The sequence below is a fragment of the Sciurus vulgaris genome (assembly GCF_902686455.1).
Source record: "Sciurus vulgaris genome assembly, chromosome: 9".
NCBI classification, from domain to species: Eukaryota; Metazoa; Chordata; class Mammalia; order Rodentia; family Sciuridae; genus Sciurus; species Sciurus vulgaris.
The window spans coordinates 114,502,267-114,523,023 of NC_136469.1; the positions used below are offsets into that span (position 1 = coordinate 114,502,267).

Sequence of the window (20,757 nt, forward strand, 5' to 3'; positions counted from 1 at the left end):
AAATCCCAACACAAAATTCTAACCCTCCGAAATCAGCTTCTAGTCCCAGTTGATGATGATCCTACACATCAGAAATAGCCGAAATACCACTATTGGGGTTGTAATAATTCAATCATTGCTAAAGGTAGAAGGCTTAAAGGGTAGACTAGCTCATTTTTAGGGTCTAAGGAAAAAAAATGAAGAGATTGGTGTCTTTCCTTGAATCTGTTTAATAGCTGATATTCTAGTGAACCATTTAGTATGGGTGAACATACATAGCCCTGCCTAAGGGCTGAGCCATCTAGAAAAATAGAACACATGACTAACCACATCATTTGTTTTCTTTTATGTGAAGAATGGCTGGCTGGTTTGAATCCATTCCTATAGCATTATGAATTCTAATCAACTACAAAAGCAGAGCAAAATAGCAGTTCTAAGATGGATTTTCAGTATGATCTCTTCTGATGTGCCTTTGCAAACACAGTAATTTAAGAAACCAAGTTGAAACCTGGATCCGGACATTGGTATGTTGAGCATGCTTGAGGGGAAGATCAAAGGTCATTTTTAACATTATATAAAAACTAGCTTGACCTGGAAAATAATTGCTTTTATAAAATTAAACACCCTTTGAAGTTATGTATTATGATCAACCCCATCTGTTCAGTGCATGCACACACACAAACTCCATATTTAATTTCTTTCTTTTTAAGAAAGAAGCGATGCAGTGCTTATTTTGGTTTGTAAATTGCTGCCCCGAAATGTTATAATCACACCTCTGGGATGACTATGACTGGGATCTGCCTGCCTTCATTTCTATCGTAAGCGCAGCATGGCCAACCGTGGAGAATGTGACTTTCCACTTATACCAGCCCCTCAGGCTGATGATTCCTACAAAGCACAGGGAAACGCTCCCACTCCTGCCTTCCGGCCTGTACCCTGGATTCGGCACGTTCCTCCAGCCCTTCCACCCTCTGTTGGTGCTGCCCATTCATATGAGCTTGCAGCTGAGGTGCCCGAAGTACCGTTACTGGTTCCCTCGTGGGGTGTAACTGAGGCTGTTGACACGTCCCTGCGCACTCCTGCCACAGCCTCGCAGTCACACTACTCATTTAACTATGAGCTTCCTGTGCCACCCGGTGCAGACCCACAGGAAACAGAGACTTCTGGGCTCAGAGACGTGAGAAAACCCTCGAGTGGTCCATGTTTGGAGTATCCAGCCTTCATTAGATCCAATTGCAGCCATTATAATTATAACCCATCCCTTTGCCTGCCCCCCATTTTAAAATTAACCAATCACATAGATGGTAAGCCCAAGCTCCTCCAATCGGAGTGAAGGGCAGCACTGTGAAAAGTTAAGTCTTAAGCAGGCGGACTGCCAACCCCCTAGGTGCACTGGCTAGCCATGTTCTAAGCACGCCATTTTGGCAGAAGTAGTTTTTTTGCCTTGCCCACCCACCCACTTCCAAGCACCTGTTTGATTTTTTTGTGTCACCTTGGTCTAACAGGGAGATGGAATATTTAACTTTAGGCCCAGGCCTTAAGATTTGGGACTCAATTTTGTCCTTTAGATCTATACATATTAATACTCCAAAGCAATTTTTTTTTTAATGCATTTTACTTCGAATTTGAAATATGCTTTGGATGTTTTTTATTAATAAGGCAAACGCACAGGACTACATTCATTATTTAGACTAGAACTTATTTTGCACTTGTAAGAAAAAAATCTGGCATGCTTGCGGAGGGTAATTGCATAGAGTGCAATGAACTCAATTTATGTGAAGGATTATTGAAGGAATACAAAACTTCCAAGGTAAGCCTGCTAAATCATTCATTCAGGAACTGACTGACATTTGCCCACATCTGGATCTTGTGCTTTGCCAACTTTTAAAGCAAAGCAAAAAGCAATTATTTAAAAGTGGTGGTGAAAACTAGCATTGAAAGAGAGAATCCTGGAGGGCAAATATATGTTAAGTGATTATTTTCTCTTAATGTAATTCATAGACCGTGGACCTCAGCACCTGTCTTGACTTGGCAACTCTGACATAACATTAAACCATAAATGCAATGTCAATAATAATATTAATATAATCTTGCTTTTCACTTAAAGATTTCTACTCCATTTTAAAATTTATTGTGCACTAAGCGGTGTAATTAGCCTTAAGTCTAAGTCTGGGACTCCAGTTCCTTTTGGAATATTGTTTCTCTTTATATTTCCAGTTAATGTCTAAATCCGTCTGATGCTATAAAGAACCTGTTGTGAAAATTTGTAAATGAAAATTATTTTCTGTTGTACATGTGAAAATTCTGAAATTTATGAAGAAGTGAATGTAACATTTTCATTGGTTAATCACCTCTAGACTTAATCACAGAAACATTTCAGGCAATCAGAAAAGGAGAAAAAATTCTTTAGTTGATTTCTCAGAGAATTTTATTTTTCCAGATTGCAAGTAAACTGTTCTCATGTTTTCTATTTGGCCGTTTCAGGAGTATACCAATGAAACACAGGAGTCAGACAAATGAAATGCTAATGAAAAGTAGGATGACGTTAAAATATCTCTATGTGATCTGTTGGGAACAAAGGCAGATGACCATCTGGGGAATAAGAGTAATGTGAATAAGGAATTTTTAGCCTTGCAAAGCCACAAGCTTCATTTGCCTTGGAGAGTGCCCCTGGGCAAGACCTTCTCTTGGGCTGCTGGTAGGGGTGTCAGTGGAGTTCTGAAATAGGAGCTCACGCAGAATCCCCACCTGCACTGCATGTGAGGTCAGAAGTGCCCATTGTTGATGCTCCTCCTGGCTGCAAGGTCTTCAGTGAAGCCTCCCAGGGATCAAGAGAGCAATCAGCCCATGCATGGGCTTTCTCTGTCCTTTGCCACTAGTGAGTGTGATCGGTATAGTAGATTTTTAAAATGCAGTCCTGGGATTCTACTGTGTTAAAACCCCTTTAAGTTTTCTATTTGAATACGTGCAAGCTTTGCAATTATGCCATCAGGGGCTTATGATCACATGAAATCAATTTTATAGTGCTCTTGCCAGGTGTGGTGGTGTTCACCTGTAATCCCAGCTGCTTGGGAGGTTGAGGCAGGAGGACCACAAGTTTGAGGCCAGTCTGGCAACTTTAATTTGGTCTTAAATTAAAAATAAAAAGGGCTAGGGCAGAGGCTCAGTGGTAAAGTACCCCTGCGTTCAATGCCCAGTATCTCTCTCTCTCTCTCTCTCTCTCTCTTCATGAACACACACACACACACACACACCACACACACAACAAACAAACAAACTATTCTTTAATACTCTTTTCATACATATTTTCACCCCATATATAAAGTTGTGGATAAAAATAAGTTTAAGGAAGGTAGGAAAATATTACAAACTGGCAGAACATTGAAAACAGTATAAATTTACCTTGTTCTTCAAATGTCTTAAGGATTAGACAAATTTCTAGTGTTTTTAAGTATTTTAAGAATTATTATAAACCCTCTTTCTGAATGTTTGTCTCTATGGGGGTGAGTTCATGTTCTTTTATTCTGAGCACACAGTATGTGCTCAACAAATGCTTGTTGCATGAGGAAATGCCTATAAAGAGATACTTACGTATCTTTTCTTCATACTGGATAAAATCTGTAAGTAGTATTATTTTTGCCCATAACATTTATGAAATAAGAAAAGTTCAGTATTAAAATTGATTTAAAGTAATATTTATAAGAATGTGACATTTAAAGGTAGAAATTTGAAACATTAAAAGAAAGCTGTGGTCTGCTTCTGAATTTCTAAATATAGCATGCTTGACTAGGAAAATGGTTATGAATGAATACTTGTGAATGAATTTCATAAAGGAAAATTTCAGTATGAGCTGTGTAACTTTAAATTAACACAAAAAAACATAATTATTTGTAAAAACGACCCTATACATTAAGATAAATGACAACTCTCTTTAAACTTGCATTCTCAGTACTGTCTGTGCAAAATTGCTTTGTGTCCTCAAATGGGTGTCTTGGGTGGGTTGTGTTGAAAACTTCCCTGACATAGCATTTGACGAAGCCTTGTGACCTGGTCTTTCCTTTAACTGGCGGGAGTCTGGCAACTGGCCTGGATGTGCGACACCTGCAGGACAGGCAGCAGCAGCTGGAAGGCGTCCTGAATGTAGGTCGTGCTGTTGCAGCCCTGAGAGGGACAGAACACAGCCGGAGGGTTACTCTCGCGCTCAGTCTTGACCTTGACAGTCCTCCCAGTTTGATGACATTCCTTTCCATTTGAGGAGAACATTATGAGATGTTTATAATGTTGGTGCTTACGGCAAATGGAAACACATTCTTTTAGATGGAGTATCTCTAGCTCTTTGTTATCTACACTAACTAGAAGAATTCGCTCAAAATGAGATGAATTGCTTTTAAAGCACATGTGTGGGCCTATCAGTAACCTGATATGTCCAGTCTTGTCTACCACTTTCCCAGGTCAACCTACTGCTCTGAAACTTCATGAGGCCCAGTGTGAAGAGGTCATGTTCTGACCTATAGCTGGATAAACCAAATGGTCTGCATAAAGCTGACTGGAAAATATTACTGCGGAATTATTCGTGGCAAATCCTCAAACAATGTCATCTGCCCATGCATGTTGATGCATTCTGCTTGGTTTGGATATCTGCTACTACCATTTATGCTCTGTGGCATGCTACTAAACAGAATTAATGGAGAGGCCATTTACAGTTTAGGGTAGGGCTGGGGTACAGCTCAGTGCTAGTGTTTGCATAGTATGTGTGAGGCCCAGGGTTTGATCCCAGCCCCACTAAACAAATAAATAAATAGTAAATAAATAAAGTTTAGTGTAACTAAAGCATATGAAAACTTCCATACTGGGGGGATAAGTAAACATCTGACCTCACATTTGTGATGAATGATGATGAAGTAAATTAATCAAATACTCTGTGGGCATCCAGGGAGAGATTTTCTTCTCCCATATTCTGCCTCTCGTTGCCAGTGCTGGTTCTTAGCTGTGTCTGCCTGCTGGACCTGTCCTTATAGCTCCTGTCCCTTCGGGTTGACTTTATTCCACTGTGTGGCTGTGTCCTAAACAGTAGCACTCAGCACCCCCCTCCTTTGTTATTTTTGGCCTTGGCAGTTTTCCTTACGAGTAAGATACAAATCTTCAAAATGCTACTATATATATTTAAGTAGCCCTTCTGAAGTTTTATAATATCCAAATTTTGCTATTGACACCAACTTCAGACAGGAAAACACTACTGAATGTGCCTTGCTGGTGTTCAGCCTTGGCTGTGAACAACTTATAGCTTCAGGTGGGTGCCCTGTGGCCAGAGATGTGCTAGTTTCTTACATTCTGGCCCCTGATGGAAAAATTTTCTCCACCATCCATAGGAAGAGCACAGAGCTCACACTCCAAGAAGGAGAAGGCTTCCTGAGCCTCTTTTCTTCATACATCACTGTTTTTGGCAAAGTCACAGCAGTGTTGGGGCAGCTCTGTATCAGTACAGCCCCTGGTGAGCAGTAGGCTGTGAGTGAACAGTGAAGTCTGCGCCTTCAGTGGCCTGGTCACTGAAGGCGCAGAGGGGAAACAATCTACTTCTCCTTTTTTGCCAGCCTGGAGCTTAGGCCCAGCTAAAGCAAAGGTTAGTATGAATGGAGGGAAGGACCTATTTTTACAAAAATCACCACTGAGCAAGGATCCCTCATTGCAGTCAATAATCATAGTGTTAAATCTAGTGTCAAACTTGACAGCAGAAATCTGCCTCTGCCAGAGGAAACAGTGATAGAAATAACATGCAAGCTTAGCATTTCTTTTATAATCAGGAATTCTTGAAATTAGGTATTGTTGCTTCACCAGAGGATTTACAGCTGGTCGAGCTACACAAATGTACTCAAAAAAGACAGTTGATAAGATTTTGAATTGCAATAAAAATTGGTGCCTGGAAGAAAGACAAAGAAGGAAAAAATGTAGCTTCAACCTTGGCTTTGATCAGAAGCATCTTCTCTCCTGTGGCTACTTACCTCTAACAACACGCTATTGATCATGGGGTTAAGAACCTCAGCCTTCTTCTTGCTCTGTGAGATCAAAAGTATGAAATCGATAGATTAGAGCTCTGATTGCAAGATTTGCCATGTAAAATGTAAGACACTGGCTCTGATGAAGCATCTCTTAGGAAGGGGAGGTGTGGAATGCTTGCTGTAGACCAGGCTTCGTATTTGGTGCCTCCCCTATACCATCTCCTTTAATTATGATATTTAATTTCTCAATTAACTCCTAGGAGGTAGGTAGTTACTTTAATAATCCCAATTACAAACTGAGAAATCAGGAAGATTGAATAACTAGTGTAAGGTCACATAGCTAGAAATGTAAACTCAGACCTTTTTAACTATTTATAGCAGTTCTGGGAATAGGGTGAGGTGAATTGAACAAGAACATGGTTAGGTACTATATTTAAAATTTTGATAATTTGTTCACCATGGCTTTTTTGTACTTTTTATTGTAAAAATATTGCATTCAGATATCTATGTAGCTAGAGGGAAATGGGGGGGGGTATGAAAAATGGTGGAAAGAGGCAGACATCATTATCCTATGTACATGTATGATTAAACAAATGGTATGAATCTAGAAAAAAAAGTGAAAAAAATTCTTTTTGATCTAGATTTAGAAATATATTCACAGATATGAAACCACAACCATGTTAATAAAATGGTTTTAAAAAAGATATCTATGTAGCTTACTTTTTGTCCTATTTTTTTTTTTTTCTGGGCACCCTCAAATATTACAGCAGAATAAAGTCCTTTATTTCCTATTCCCACCCTTAGTTTAGTCTCTTTTTCTCCATTTTTCTTCTTTTAGATGCAAACATGAGTACTTAGCTATAGTGCATCTTCCAGAAGAGCAGCAAAATTATGGCATCCTTAAATATAATTTGCGAACAGGTCTGCATATCTGAGTTTGAATAAGCATACGTTGCAAAGCCTAGTTAAAAGCAGGTGCTCAAAAAGTAAGAGTGGGTGCTAAACATCCTTACCTTAGTTATGCGATTTTTCTGTCAATCAATAGTCTCCACTATCTAATGTTCAACCTGCTTTTAGATGATAAATTATTAAAGGGACTGAAGAGAGAGAGAACAATCTTAATATGTTGGTTTCCCTTACTGTAACTGTAAGAGTTTATGCCAAACAAAAGCATATAAATTAAATACCTCTTCCCAGAGCAGACCACTTTCATTGACATTACTGAGGGTAAAGTAATGCCTTACAGAGAAGACCATAATGGAATCTTAGGAAAAAACTCTTTAAAAACCTAGTCATTTTAGTAAGTAACCAGAGGATCTATTATGGTATTTGCTTTCATGTTTATTTGATTATCAATAAACCTCTAAAATATAATCAAAATGAGGGCAATAAAATGACATTGGTTTTCAGAATCAATGAGATGTGCAAGCAATTTAAATGGAGTCTGGAGAGCAATATACACTCATTAACTTCAAGTTATGAATAATGGCTGTTTTAGATAGAGAATAATGACTTGATGCAAATGATTCATCAAAGCACAAGATTAGGGGCATTATTGTGGTGAGATGGCCTTTCAGTAAACTATATTTCAGATTCAGGTTTTTCTTTCTCCAAAATGATAATGTGTGAGGTCTTGGTTTTATGCATGCAAACATTGGTACACATATGTACATATGCATACTTATACAAGTTCAAGTACACATACATCTGCTAGAGCTACATGAAATGTGGACCATGGGTCAGGAACATTCTAATTATCTGAGAGCTTATTAGCAATGAAGCCACTCAGTGTTCATCCCAGGTGTATTGAATCAGAATGTGCATTTTAACAAGGTCTCCAGGTGATTCGTGTGCCCATTAAGGTTTGAGAAACACTATGCTGGAATATAATATGAAAAGGAAGAAAAACAATAACATGAAAATTACTAATGTATATAAATTAATATAAATCAGATAGAATATATAACACACACATGCACACACACACACATACACTCACATACACCCTCATCCCTAGATAATCACAGAATACCAAACAATTGGCTCCCTGACTGGTGTATCTGATGGGCAGCTGATTGGGAATTGAGAAATCAATGGAGAGGCCTGGGTGATCTCTGGGTCACCCCTCTGGATCTTGGTTTCCTCATCTAGTCAACTGTGTGAAGGAGCAAGGTTGGGAACAGTGGCATCCTGGGAACCTGAATTGCCAAGTCAATCCCATTCTGATTAAGCCCTCACATTCTCTGTAAATGTAGCATTTCCATCAAAGTCCGTGGGCAACAGGTAAATTAGATGACACTGAGGACACTAATGCATTTTATCCACGAATTTCCATCTCCCCCATCACTGCTTGTATACGGTGAAGCGCTATTGCTGACGGTCTAAAATTAGACAAATGTAAAAGTTGCTATTTGGAAAAGAGGAGAGGCAAACCAGGTTCCTTGACAGCAGAATGAACAGGTAGTGTGTAGCTCACCCCTTATGAACTGAGTCAGCTATAGAAGTATGGTGTCCACAATTATTTTTGGCTTCTTCCAAGAACTGCTCTTGAGTTCTTCCCCTGAAGGGAAAGAGGTACACTCCAGCAGCCAGGTGGGTCTTCATGATATAATCCTATCCCCAGTCACTGCTGCTGAGTGATAGCAAGGTGGACCTTTGACCCATGCTGATCAACTTTGGAAACCTTTTCACCCAGGAAAGAGGCATCTGAATGGAGAGACATAGGGACTGGGAACTGCTGCTGTTGAGGCACATTAATAGCAGCACTTTCAGAGTGTGTGTTTGAGCTCTGGTGCTGGGTCCCCCAGCTGCTCATGGTCTTCCACTGCCTTTCATAAAGCCCCTTTTTATCTAAAACATTCAGAATTTGTTTTGTGTTATGGGTTGAAATGTGCCCTCCCAAAAAAGAAATATAAATTGATGTTCTAACCCAACAGGACCTCAGACTATGAAAGGGTTGTTGAGGTCGTATCAATCATACCCTAATCCAATGAATGGTGTCCTTACAAGAAGAGGAAAATTTGGACACAGACATGCATGGAGCAAGACAATGTGAAGACACACAGGGAGAAAATGGTCACATGAAGAAAGAAATACTGGAGTTTTTTTAGTCTCAAACCAAGGAAAGCTTTGGGCTACTAGAAGCTAGAAGAAGCTGAGAAAGATAGACTTCTACAGACTTCAGAGGGAGATAGATGGAAGTGCTGACATGCAGGTTTTAGACTTCCAGCCTCCAGATCTGTGAGAATAAATTTCAGTTGTTTATGCTACCCAGTTTGTGGCACTTTGTTACAGTAGTCCTGGAAAATTAATATGCTTGCAACCAAAAAATACCATAACTAAAACAGGAATTAAACTCTGCTGTTAAAGTTTTTGTGGTTAAAGCCAAGTGTGGCAATACTCATAAACTAGACTGTACGTAGCTTATAAAATAGACAGGGCACAGTGAATGAGAAAACCCAAGATTAATTATTTTAATAGAGATTCCTGAGTTATATATATATCACAGATATTAAGTAATGGATGTTTTGTTCAACACTTTATTTATTTCACCATGCTGGGGATTGAACCCAGGACCTTGGGCATGCTGGGTAAGTGCTCTAACACTGAGCTATACCCCCTGCCACTGCCACTATTTATTTATTAACAAATTAAGAAAATGAGGTCCACTGAGTTCTGAAAACTCACCCAATATCTCAGATACCTTAGACAGCTGACATGGGACTAGAACCTAGCAGGAGAAGGGCGCTACAATGCCTGATGTTAGAGAAGGTGCTCTTAGCCTGATTTTAGCAAACATCAAGGCATGGCTTCTGTTCATGGAGCCTCCAAAGAGGTACTGCACACAATGGAATGTCACTCAGCCACAAAGAACAATGGAATTATGACATTTGCTGGTTAATGGATGGTACTGGAGAATATCATGCTAAGTGAAACAAGCCAGTCCCAAAAAACCAAAGGCTGAAGGTTCTCTCTGATATGTGGATACAAACACACAAGGGAGGGAAAGAATAGAAGTTCAATGGATTAGATAAGGGGAATGAAGGGAATAGAGGGAGGATGGAGTAGGAAAGACAGTAAGAATGAATCATAAGTAACTTTCTCATGTTCATGTATGAATACACAACCAGTGAAACTCCACCCCATGCACAACCACAAGATGGGATCCTAACTGGAACAAGTTATACTTATTCTATGTATATGTAAATGTGTCAAAATATACTCTACTGTCATGCACATCTAGAAAGAAAAACAACAACAGAAAGGCATATCCCACTCTTTTGCAGACAACTTCCCTTAAAAAGGTAAAGTTTTTGAAAAAACAATCAATACAATGATCTCACCCCCAACAGTGGTTAAAAAATTCGTAAACTTCTTTGATAAGGAAGCCACTTCATTGCACATTGCTGTAGTTAACCTGAAATAAGAAAAAAGAGGTTTGGGGGTTTTCCATAAAGTAAAAATAGTTTAATTGTCCATGACAATTATTGATATGAATGATTGTTACATCTAAAAAGATAGCCACACAAGTTTGAAGTTGCTTAATAGAAATAGGCAGTTGAACAATAATACTGGGTAACTTAACATGCCTCTGCCACCACTGGAGAGATCTTCCAAGCAAAAACTAAATAAAGAAGCTAAGAAGTAAAAATACAATTGATATTTAGATTTAACAGAAATAGACTATTTCACCCATTGGATGACTGAATACACTTTCTTCACAGCAATACACACGATCCCTCTCTAATAAAGACCATGTTATGTAAGTTATCACATATGTTGGCATACGATAGTAATATTACCTTAATATAGTTTTAGCACCTGTAGTTCCCTTTCCATTGATATTAATTTCTGTGTTTTTGCTTTTTTCTTGATTAGACTTACTTGATTTTTATCAGGTTTTAGCTGTATTATTTCTTCTCTATTTCATACATTTCTGCTCCTACTCTTATTCTTCCTTTCTACTACATAATTTGAAAATAATTTTACTATTAATCTAGCTTCTTTCTGGTATATGTACTTTAAATTATAAATGTTCATCTGAGTACTCTTTCATGATTACTTAGTTCAAAGCTCTTCTTGTTTACTTTTCTTGTGCTTTCTTCCTTGACCTCTGAGGTATTTATAAGTGTGCCATTTGATTTGTGAAATAGTTGACATGTGGGGTGGGTTCTATATATCTTAAGGTGATTGTTTTCTAATGCAATAAATCATGCAGGAAATCACACAGTTGGCATGATTTCAAATTTTAAAAAAGTAATGGAAAAAAAGGGCAACTGAGTTTTCCTCAACGATATTCCATGATTTACAATCACAGTTTAATCAAATTCCAGTTTTCTCTCCATGCTTAATTAAAGAATAATTATCTAATTCATTTGACCTCTTTTTAGAATCAAAACTGTATGTAGGAAAATACCAAGTGTGAGCCCCACATCTATAGGGGTATACACTCTTGCCAGGTGACTTTTTCTCCAGCTTTTTGGTCACTTTAAAGTAATAAGTGAGTATTCACTGAGGCACAATGTTAAGTACTTATATTCTTAATCATATTTAACCCTCATAGTACCCTTATGGGTTATACTATTACTCCCATTTTCTACAGATGAGAAACTGACAGTTATGAAGGGTAAGTGACCTGTCTAGGGCATGTTGGTAGTAAGAAGTAGAGAGGGGAAATTCAAACTCTGGGGTCTCTTTATATTTTGATTGTGTTTTTACCAGATGCCTCCAAATAAAGATTCTAGGGAATATGTTTTTAAGACATATATCCAAATTCCTTTTGCCATTCCACTTCTAGGACTTTACCCCAAGAAAATGGAGCAAGACAGACAGAAATATTTAACCCAGACAATGTTTATCCTGATGTTATGGATGATGACAAAACTGGAACAACCTAATTACCTAACAATACGAGTTCTGTCTAATTTTCTTCTAACAATTAGTGTGTATGACTTTTATGACTAGTGATTAAATGCCTACTGGAAAAAACATAACCCCAAGTTAGGAATCTCATATGTTATAAGACCTAGTGAAGTCAGTAGAGAGATGTTTCTGACAAATAGGAGCCCTATCTAACCTATGCATTCAGGTTTGATGAGCTATATCCATCCATCCATCTATCCATCCATCCATCCGTCCATCCACCCATCCACCCATCTACCCAGCTGTCCATCCATTCAAAACTTATCTGCAAAGAGTATCAAGAGTAAGGCCAGCAGATAGCCCCAAGTATTCTATGTTTTGGGGCAGGTGGGTATAAGAAGCACTCATCATATAGAAAAATGAGGGGCTTAGTAGGGTTGGGATAATCATGGCTGCGCATCAGAAAGGAGCTAAAAGCAAGGTCCTGCTATCAACACGCAGTGGCTCGTGAGCTTCAGCCCTCCTCTTTCAAATCAGTACTACAAAAATAAGATAGTACCTAGTTAATGTCATTGACAGTTTAAGCTTTTCCTGTTTTAATCCTTTCCTCTTCCTTCTGTATGTTGTAGTACGTATGATCTTTCTAGGAATATTACAGGGGAAAATGTGGTTCTTATCACATCCTTGATTAGATATGAAAGTCTAGACTACATGACAAATCTTTACAAGTGAGAAAAAATGGCAACAGGACAATGACACTAATAGTGACTTTTTGGAAGTTTCTCCGACTGAAACTTACTTCCTAACTTACATTGTCAAATGCAGTAAGCTGTAAGCAAAGATTAGTTAGCTGGCAAAGGGAATGAGCGTACTGGGACAGGTATGTATGTGTGTCCCCATATCTTTTCAGGAGGCTCCTATTTCTTCCCCATGCCTTAATAATAATGAGATGGTGAGAAGGTATGTGGACATGTGCCAATTTTCTGTATCATAATAGTCAAGTGCATCACAGTGATTTATTTTTCATCTCCATATCAACTATTTTCATGAACACTCCACACCCGAGTTCATGTGTATGTTATATGTATGTATCTATCTCTCTTTCTCTATAGATAACATGTATATGTAGCTATATTTACATATATACATATTTTTAATTTTACCAGATAAACTAATTTATTATTATTAGTAATTATCATTGCTAATTTATTATTTATTTATTTTTTATGTTTTATATTTAAACCTACATCTAAGATAGGATAATGCAATATATGTTTGTCTCTTATATTTAAATTCAGGGGGAAAATATCTAAAGCCTCATGTTAATTTTATTTTATTTTTTTTCCTTTTATAGTTTTTTGTTTATTTTATATTGTTATTTTGAAATAGTTACAGACTGACAAGAAGGTGCAAAAATGGTAGAGTTCCTATGTATCCTTTACCCACCTTTCTATAATACTAATATCTTATACAATTAGAGTCCTTTAGGCTTTTGAATTTTGTACTGTTTATATTATCAAGTAGTTTTTAAAAATGAGGTTTAAAGATAATTAATTGTAGATATGATTATTTTATGATAATTCACAGATAGTAACTTGACCTTGGCATGTACAATTTGTGATTCATCATTCTTTAGAAATTTTACTTATTATTATGTCTTTAAATAAAAATTTTTTAGTTAAAAATCATACATTTACATAGGGCAATGTTGTTTGATTCATTATTTTTTTCCCTTCCTCCCACCCCTCCCACCCCTCTTTTCCCTCTATACAGTTCTTCTTTCCTCCATTCTTACCACCCTCCTTATCCCTAACCCTAAACCTAACCCTAACCCTAACGTTAACCCCTCCTACCCCCAATTATATGTCCTCATCTGCTTATCAGCGAGATCATTCGTCCTTTAGTTTTTTGAGATTGGCTTATCTCACTCAGCATGATATTCTCCAATTTCATCCATTTGCCTGCAAATGCCATAATTTATCATTCTTCACGGCAGAGTAATATTCCATTGTATATATATGCCACAGTTTCTTTATCCATTTATCAACTGAAGGGCATCTAGGTTGGCTCCACAATCTGGCTATGGTGAATTGAGCAGCTATGAACATTGATGTGGCTGTATCTCTGTAGTATGCTGATTTTAAGTCATTTGGGTATAGGCTGAGGAGTGGGATAGCTGGGTCAAATGCTGGTTCCATTCCAAGCTTTCTGAGGAATCTCCATACTGCTTTCCAGAGTGGCTGCACTAATTTGCAACCCCACCAGCAATGTATGAGTGTACCTTTTTCCCCACATCCTCGCCAACACCTATTGTTGCTTGTGTTCTTGATAATCGCCATTCTAATTGGGGTGAGATGGAATCTTAGGGTAGTTTTGATTTGCATTTCTCTTATTAATAGAGATATTGAATATTTTTTCATATATCTGTTGATTGCTTGTACATCTTCTTCTGTGAAGTGTCTGTTCATATCCTTAGCCCATTTGTTGATTGGATTATTGTATTCTTGGTGTAGAGTTTTTTGAGTTCTTTATAGATTCTGGAAATTAGCGCTCTATCTGAAGTATGAGTGGCAAAGATATTCTCCCACTCTGTAGGCTCTCTCTTCACATTGCTGATAGTTTCCTTTGCTGAGAGAAAGCTTTTTAGTTTGAATCTATCCCAGTTATTGATTCTTGCTTTTATTTCTTGTGCTATGGGAGTCCTGTTAAGGAAGTCTGATCCTAAGCCAACAAGTTGAAGGTTTGGACCTACTTTTTCTTCTAGAAGATGCAGGGTCTCTGGTCTGATTCCAAGGTCCTTGATCCATTTTGAGTTGATTTTTGTGCAGGGTGAGAGATAGGGGTTTAATTTCATTCTGTTGCATATGGTTTTCCAGTTTTCCCAGCACCATTTGTTGAAGAGGCTATCTTTTCTCCATAGTTATTATTTATTGAGGAACAGAAATTAGAACTACACACACACACTCCACAGTGAACTGGCTTGTTACATTAGTGCCCATCATTACCAGAGCTCAGAACATGCAGAGCTGGTCTGAGTCCCTGGGAATGGTGGAGTTGTGTCTGTCTATTTTTGTGAAACTAGCTGAGAAGTCACATTAGAGTGTCCTTCCTCTATTTGTGTGGTATGTTGAAATATAATTTCCCCAAAGGTTTGTACTTCTAAGACTTTGATCCACTAAAATAAACACTTTCACAGCTCTGAATGATGTGATGTGTCTTCCCTTAAAACCCTTCATCCATAATTTCTAGACTGTTCATCTTCTTGCTAACACATTTCTTAAGGGCATCTTCATCTCTTAAGATGACCGTAGAACAAGGGAATTAGCTGAGATGAAACCCAAACCTTTCGTTGTTTAGGGTGTATGTATATGTGGGTGTGTGTACCTGAGTGGCACATATATGTATGCAAAATTGAAAAAATAAGAATTAAAATGGCCATTCACTTTATCAACACTTTTGCTTGGTCCTGGGCTGGTTTCTCCTCTTCTTGTCCATGAAGAATTAATTCTGCAACTTTGTGAAGCTGTTCAATACAGCGCGCAGTGACTTCTGCCAGGCTTTCAATGGACAGCATGTACACTTCCTGGAATGAGAAAATGCAAGGAAATTATCTACTGAGCAGATGCTTTTTAAAAAGGCCTGTGACAGTAAAACTTAATGACAATGATTATTAGTTTTTGGTCCTGGGAATTGAACCCAGAGCCTTGGACATGCTAAGCATAGGCTCTGCCATTGAGCTATACTTCTAGTCCCTAAATAAGAATTCTTAATTAACAAAACACCAAAAAACATGAAAAAATCATACACTTAAAACTTTTCTAATTGAAATGTGACTATAAAATGGAAATGCTGTCAGGTCCCCAGGGATGTGGCAAGCCTACTCATAATTGTGTCTCTAGCAATAGGGACACAGCACACAGGTGCTAAGAAGGTGTGTGGCAGGGAGGCTGGTGGACAGACCTCAGTTGCTGTTCTTCCTTAGAGAGTTCTAGTTTAAAAAGCTACTTTCTTTAAAATTAAAATTCAACATAAGGTGCAGTTATTGCAAACTCCTTTTTGAACACAAGCAGGCCAAGTATTATGCACATATAAATTTATTAAGTAATAGAACAAAGGCTATGGCAATGAAAGTTTCTGAAAACCAGCTTCAGTTACCTCATTAGTTATGGAGCCATTTTATAGTAACAAATTTGCATAAGATGGAAATTTACTCTAAAGATAAATCAATTATGTTCGTAAAGGTCTTTTCCCCTTTAAATTATAATTGCAAAGCTATGGAGAAAAGCTACAAAATCTCTGTTAAGCTACAAATTGTCTTGGCATAGAGAATTTCTGGTGTTTATTACATTCTTAGTCATATTTCTCTAATGTTGGACAAGGTACAAATGATAAGGCAATGGCCCCTCCTCACTTAAAATTAGGCTGCTAAAACAGGCGCAGTGGCAAACGCCTATAATCCCAGCTGTGTGGGTAGCTGAGACAGAAGAATCTTGCGAGTTCTAGGCCAGCCTCACCAACTTAGTGAGACCCTGTCTCTAAATAAAACAAAAAAAAGGGCTGGGGGTGCAGCTTAGTGGGAGAGAGTCCCTGGGTTCAATCCCCAGGAACCGCCCCCCGCTAAAAAAAAAAAAAAAAAAGCCCTGAAAAACAGAAAAAACAAAAATACCCAAAACACACACACAAAAGGCTGCTAATACAATTAACACAGCACTCTTGCCCTGCTGGTGGACAATCTAGAATAAATTTACCTCTACTGCTGGTGGACAATCTAGAATAAATTTACCTCTACAGTCTTAGTTCTTTTTTCTTCCTTTTTGTCTTTTTGAGGATCTTCAGCTTTCTCTTCTTTTTCTTCCTTCTTAGTTCCCTCCTCCGACTCTTTGGCCACATCCACTGACACCATGGTTCTGTCCTTTTCCACCCAGTCGTGAGCTTTCTTCATGGCCTGCGATGCCCCCCAACCAAATAATAACATTTAGTGTGTGACAGTGAAAACTAAGCCATTCTGACCCCAAGTTTCTAATCAAGTTGCTCTAAACCTCAAGGGGAAACTCTGGATGTTTTAAAAATGATGGGGCCAGTCCTTAAACTATTTAAAAGATACTACTGATGTTGGTAAAAGTATAAATTTTTTTTTTGAAAAAGGGACAGAATTCAAAGTATGGAGAGAATATTGCAAGACATAAGGATTCTGTAGAAATTGTAATTATTAGCATTTTGTTTTTTGGTGCTGAGAATTGAATCCAGGGGTACTTCACTACTGAGCCATATCCCCAGCCTTTTATGTATGTATGTATGTATGTATGTATGTATTCATTCATTCATTCATTCATTTAAAGACAGGGTCTCCCTAAGTTGCTTAGGGCCTTGCTAGGTTGCTGAGGCTGGCCTTGAACTTGCTATCCTTTTGCCTCAGCCTCCTGAGTCTCTGGGATTAAAGGCATGTGCCACCACACCTGACTATTAACACATATTTAAGGTACAAAATAACAGGTTTCCATGTGACATTTTCATACAGGCATATAATGCACTTTGATTGTATCTACCCAGCATTTTAAAATGAAGTTCAGATAAGAATGAAAATGACAGTTACACTGACAAATCTATAGACTTTCTTCACTTTTCATGACCAACTATAAAAGAATATCAGCACTTTTTCATCTATAGGTTGGAAATGTAACCAGAGACAGGGCTAAAGCAAATTTCCTGATCTGATATGTTTCATGAAGCTCTTAATGTTTCATGAACCTAATAATGTGTCATGCTGGGAAGATGAAAGATAGCTCTGCCCCTCTTGATTTGTGGCAGGTCTTCCACCTCCAAGGGGAGAAGGGGAGCTGCTGGAAAGACCTGGCACTTGTCTGTGGCCAGTTTAATTTCATACGCGCATGGTTTAAGCCATCTGTGGCTATAAAAATCATGGCTAAATTGAAGGTGCAGATATCATCACATCATCTCCCCTGTTATTTCCTGAACTTAGGCAGGACAGACTTACCCAGATTTTATCCTTGTTGAAGCTGTTCGCTTAAGTGACGGTTGTTTCTCAGCTTATGCTAAAATGACTGATTTTCAAGCTTGCATGCCAAAATGTAACATGTCCAACAGTGTTGAATGGCAAGTTAGCCAACACAACTGTCCTTGCTGTGTCCTTTCAGGGATTAAAGCTGACCCCGTTATGTAAATAAACCAGAGCAACCTTGCAGCCACCACTGGTCCCCTCCAAGCAGCGGTGGTGCTACAGGGAGATGGATGAGGCAATTTCCCACTGTGTTCGAGTCACTGACCTGCCAGAAGCAGTGACCCTGATCTGAGATCAAGAAATAACTTATCTCACCACCACCTCACTACCTCGTTCTGCCCTTTCCTCGCCCACCTCAATAAATGAGTGCCTCTGTAAACCAGTGCTGGCTAAGGAAAAAGAAAGAACGAGAGAGAGTGAATATCACATAGCTTTTAGTAATTAATGATCAGTGTCCTCTTAAGAAATTCTATGGCAAAACCTTGAACTACGTGCAAAGTATTATCAGAGGAACCCAGACTGTTCGAGTTGGACGGTTCTTAGATGTGAGGTTGCAATGCAGTGGGTCCCTTTAAAATTAGGAACTGTCAAAGAAGCCTCCAATTGTTTTTCTCTCATCTAGCCACTGTCCTGGAAACCTGTTCTTTAAGCTACTTTCTCCATCCCAACTACCTAAAGGTAATCATCTCCGGCTGAGAGTGGAAGCTGAATTGCCTCGCCCCCACATCAGGAGAACCAGATTCCAACTGATCCCTCTGCTGTGTTTTCATAAGCATTTTTCTTGTTTTTTTTTTTTTTCTCCCCATGCAAGGGTGATCCTGCCTATGAACTGGAACATTTGTGCAAGATGGGGAAAGCAGATTAGCTGTTTTCCCAGTTCTGGCCAAAATGCAATTGAATTCATTTTCCCTTTGTATATCATTTTTGTCTTATTCCTGATGCAGGCAGGAGAGTGGGAGTGACCTCAGATTCAAGCTGGCCGGGTCCCAGTACCAGCAGTGGGAGGAGACCTGTGGTCTGCCTAATTCTAGAAAGTCTCTTTAAGAGGCTGGGTGCGGGGGGAGTGGAATTTGAAAAAGTCCCTTGGTGATTCTGTTCCCCTCATCCCTTCTATATCCTAAAGATAAACACCGCTCTGATAGAACATTCTATTTCACCAGAAGAGGGTCAATGACTTGTTCAAGGTTACAAGGTGATTACTAATAAAACTGCAACTACAATACAGTCTCCTAATAATCTGGAATGTTCTCTATCATTGCCCCTCATTACATTGTCTCCCCAGTTCTTAATTACAGACCTCAAACTCCCTTTCCTCCACTGTGCCCTGTGGGGTTTGGGGCTTTTCCATTTCATGTGGATGTCTAGAGTTTTACAACTGAGACCTACCCCACACCCCTTTCTAAACCCCAAACTCAGAATCAGAAGGTTCTGACCTTATTGAGTTTGTCAGGAGTGGCAGCGACATGTAATTCAAAGAGAAGCTCTGTAAGCATGCTAGCAAATTCTTCTCCCTTTTCTTCTAAGCCTAGAAATAGAATGTGACAGAAGTTAAGAAGCGTGATTTATTTTTCTTCCTTCAGAACGTGGCAGCTCCCCTGACTTTCCAGCCTGCAGTCCGGGTAGACCAAGCGGAGGCTGTGGCACTGTGCCCTCTGGCTGCTGTAGACCCGGATGGGGTCCTTTGGCAGCAGCAGCGAGGCAGCTGCAGAGGCCTTGCTGCTGGTGGTGCACTGGGACATCCCGGGGCTGGCCCGGAGACACAGGGGCAGGGAGGGACCTTGTCTGTCTTGTTCATGATTATAAGCGACCAATAGCTATTTGCTGAAAGAATGACTGAGTGAACAAATGACTGACCTCTTTCAGGCCTGAGAGACCTGGGACAACTCTGATCCTCAGCACCACATAAAAATAAAGGTATTATGTCTACCTACAATTAAAACAAAATATTAAAAAAAAAAATCTGTCTTTCCTTCAGACTGGAAACTATCAAAGAACAGAGCCAGGATTTGTTTGGCTCACTCCTAAACCCACAGCATCTAACACTGTGTCTGGAACATAGTAGGTGCTAATATGAATATTTATTGAATCAATAATTTATTAATGAATTGTACAATATATAATACATTAATATATCATATATCATAAAGAATTAATGGGTGGGAAGTAGAAAGCTTTATAAGCTACAATCTCATTTGTATCTATGAGGCAATGCCATTTTTAATGTTAACATTTCTGGTAGGTGTGAATGAATTCATTGCATAATGGGTTTACTCCTTATTTGGGGGGAAAGATAGCCTCATGAATCTGGCCTGACTGCATGCTCTGAAAACCCACTGAGGAGAAGCCTCTCCACTAGGGCCAGTGGGTGAAGGCAGTACCTTCAGGGAGAACTCAGCCCTGTGACAGATACTCTACCCAGCACCTGTCTGAATGTGCTATTTTTAGTTTTATAGACAAATGGTTAGTCAGCAGCTCACGAAGCTAGCGAGGACAGCTTGTGGGTCTTTGTTCAAAACCTTTGGCTTAGCTCATTTTTTATTACTTATAATTCATATTGTCTCATGAGGGACAGGTAAATAAACAAAACATAAGCAAAACATATATATGTCAAGTGCTACGTTTTATGAAGAAGTATAAACCAAAGGAGAGGCATGGGTGTAGCTGGGGCTTGGAATTTAAATGGGAGGTGCTATGGTCTGAACATTTGTGTTGACACCTAATCACCGAAGTGATGGTACTGAGGTAGGGCTCTGGGGAGGTGATCAGGCCATCAGCATGGAACACTCATCAACGAGATTAGTGCCCTCCATGAAAGAGACCCCAGGGTCAGGCTAGCCTCTTCCACCATGTGAGGACGCCGCTAGAGGGCGCTGTCTATGGACCAGAAACTGGGTCCTCGGT

The 20,757-nt window shown here is 39.0% G+C and overlaps 2 protein-coding genes across 2 annotated transcripts in view; one reads left to right on the top strand and one right to left on the bottom strand.

The window, feature by feature from the left end:
- TMEM156 (transmembrane protein 156) overlaps positions 1-20,757 on the top strand; it is a 131,438-nt gene that overhangs the window by 95,401 nt on the left and 15,280 nt on the right. The gene's annotated exons all lie outside the window — the stretch shown is intronic.
- FAM114A1 (family with sequence similarity 114 member A1) overlaps positions 3,659-20,757 on the bottom strand; it is a 66,435-nt gene continuing 49,336 nt past the window's right edge. Inside the window, exons 9-14 of the mRNA XM_079152858.1 lie at positions 19,290-19,381; positions 16,621-16,782; positions 15,281-15,420; positions 10,320-10,392; positions 5,979-6,032; positions 3,659-4,140 (exon numbers count right to left, since the gene is read on the bottom strand). Coding sequence (XP_079008984.1) covers positions 4,039-4,140; positions 5,979-6,032; positions 10,320-10,392; positions 15,281-15,420; positions 16,621-16,782; positions 19,290-19,381 — 623 coding nt within the window. The 3' untranslated portion in view covers positions 3,659-4,038. The remainder of the gene's footprint in view (positions 4,141-5,978; positions 6,033-10,319; positions 10,393-15,280; positions 15,421-16,620; positions 16,783-19,289; positions 19,382-20,757) is intronic.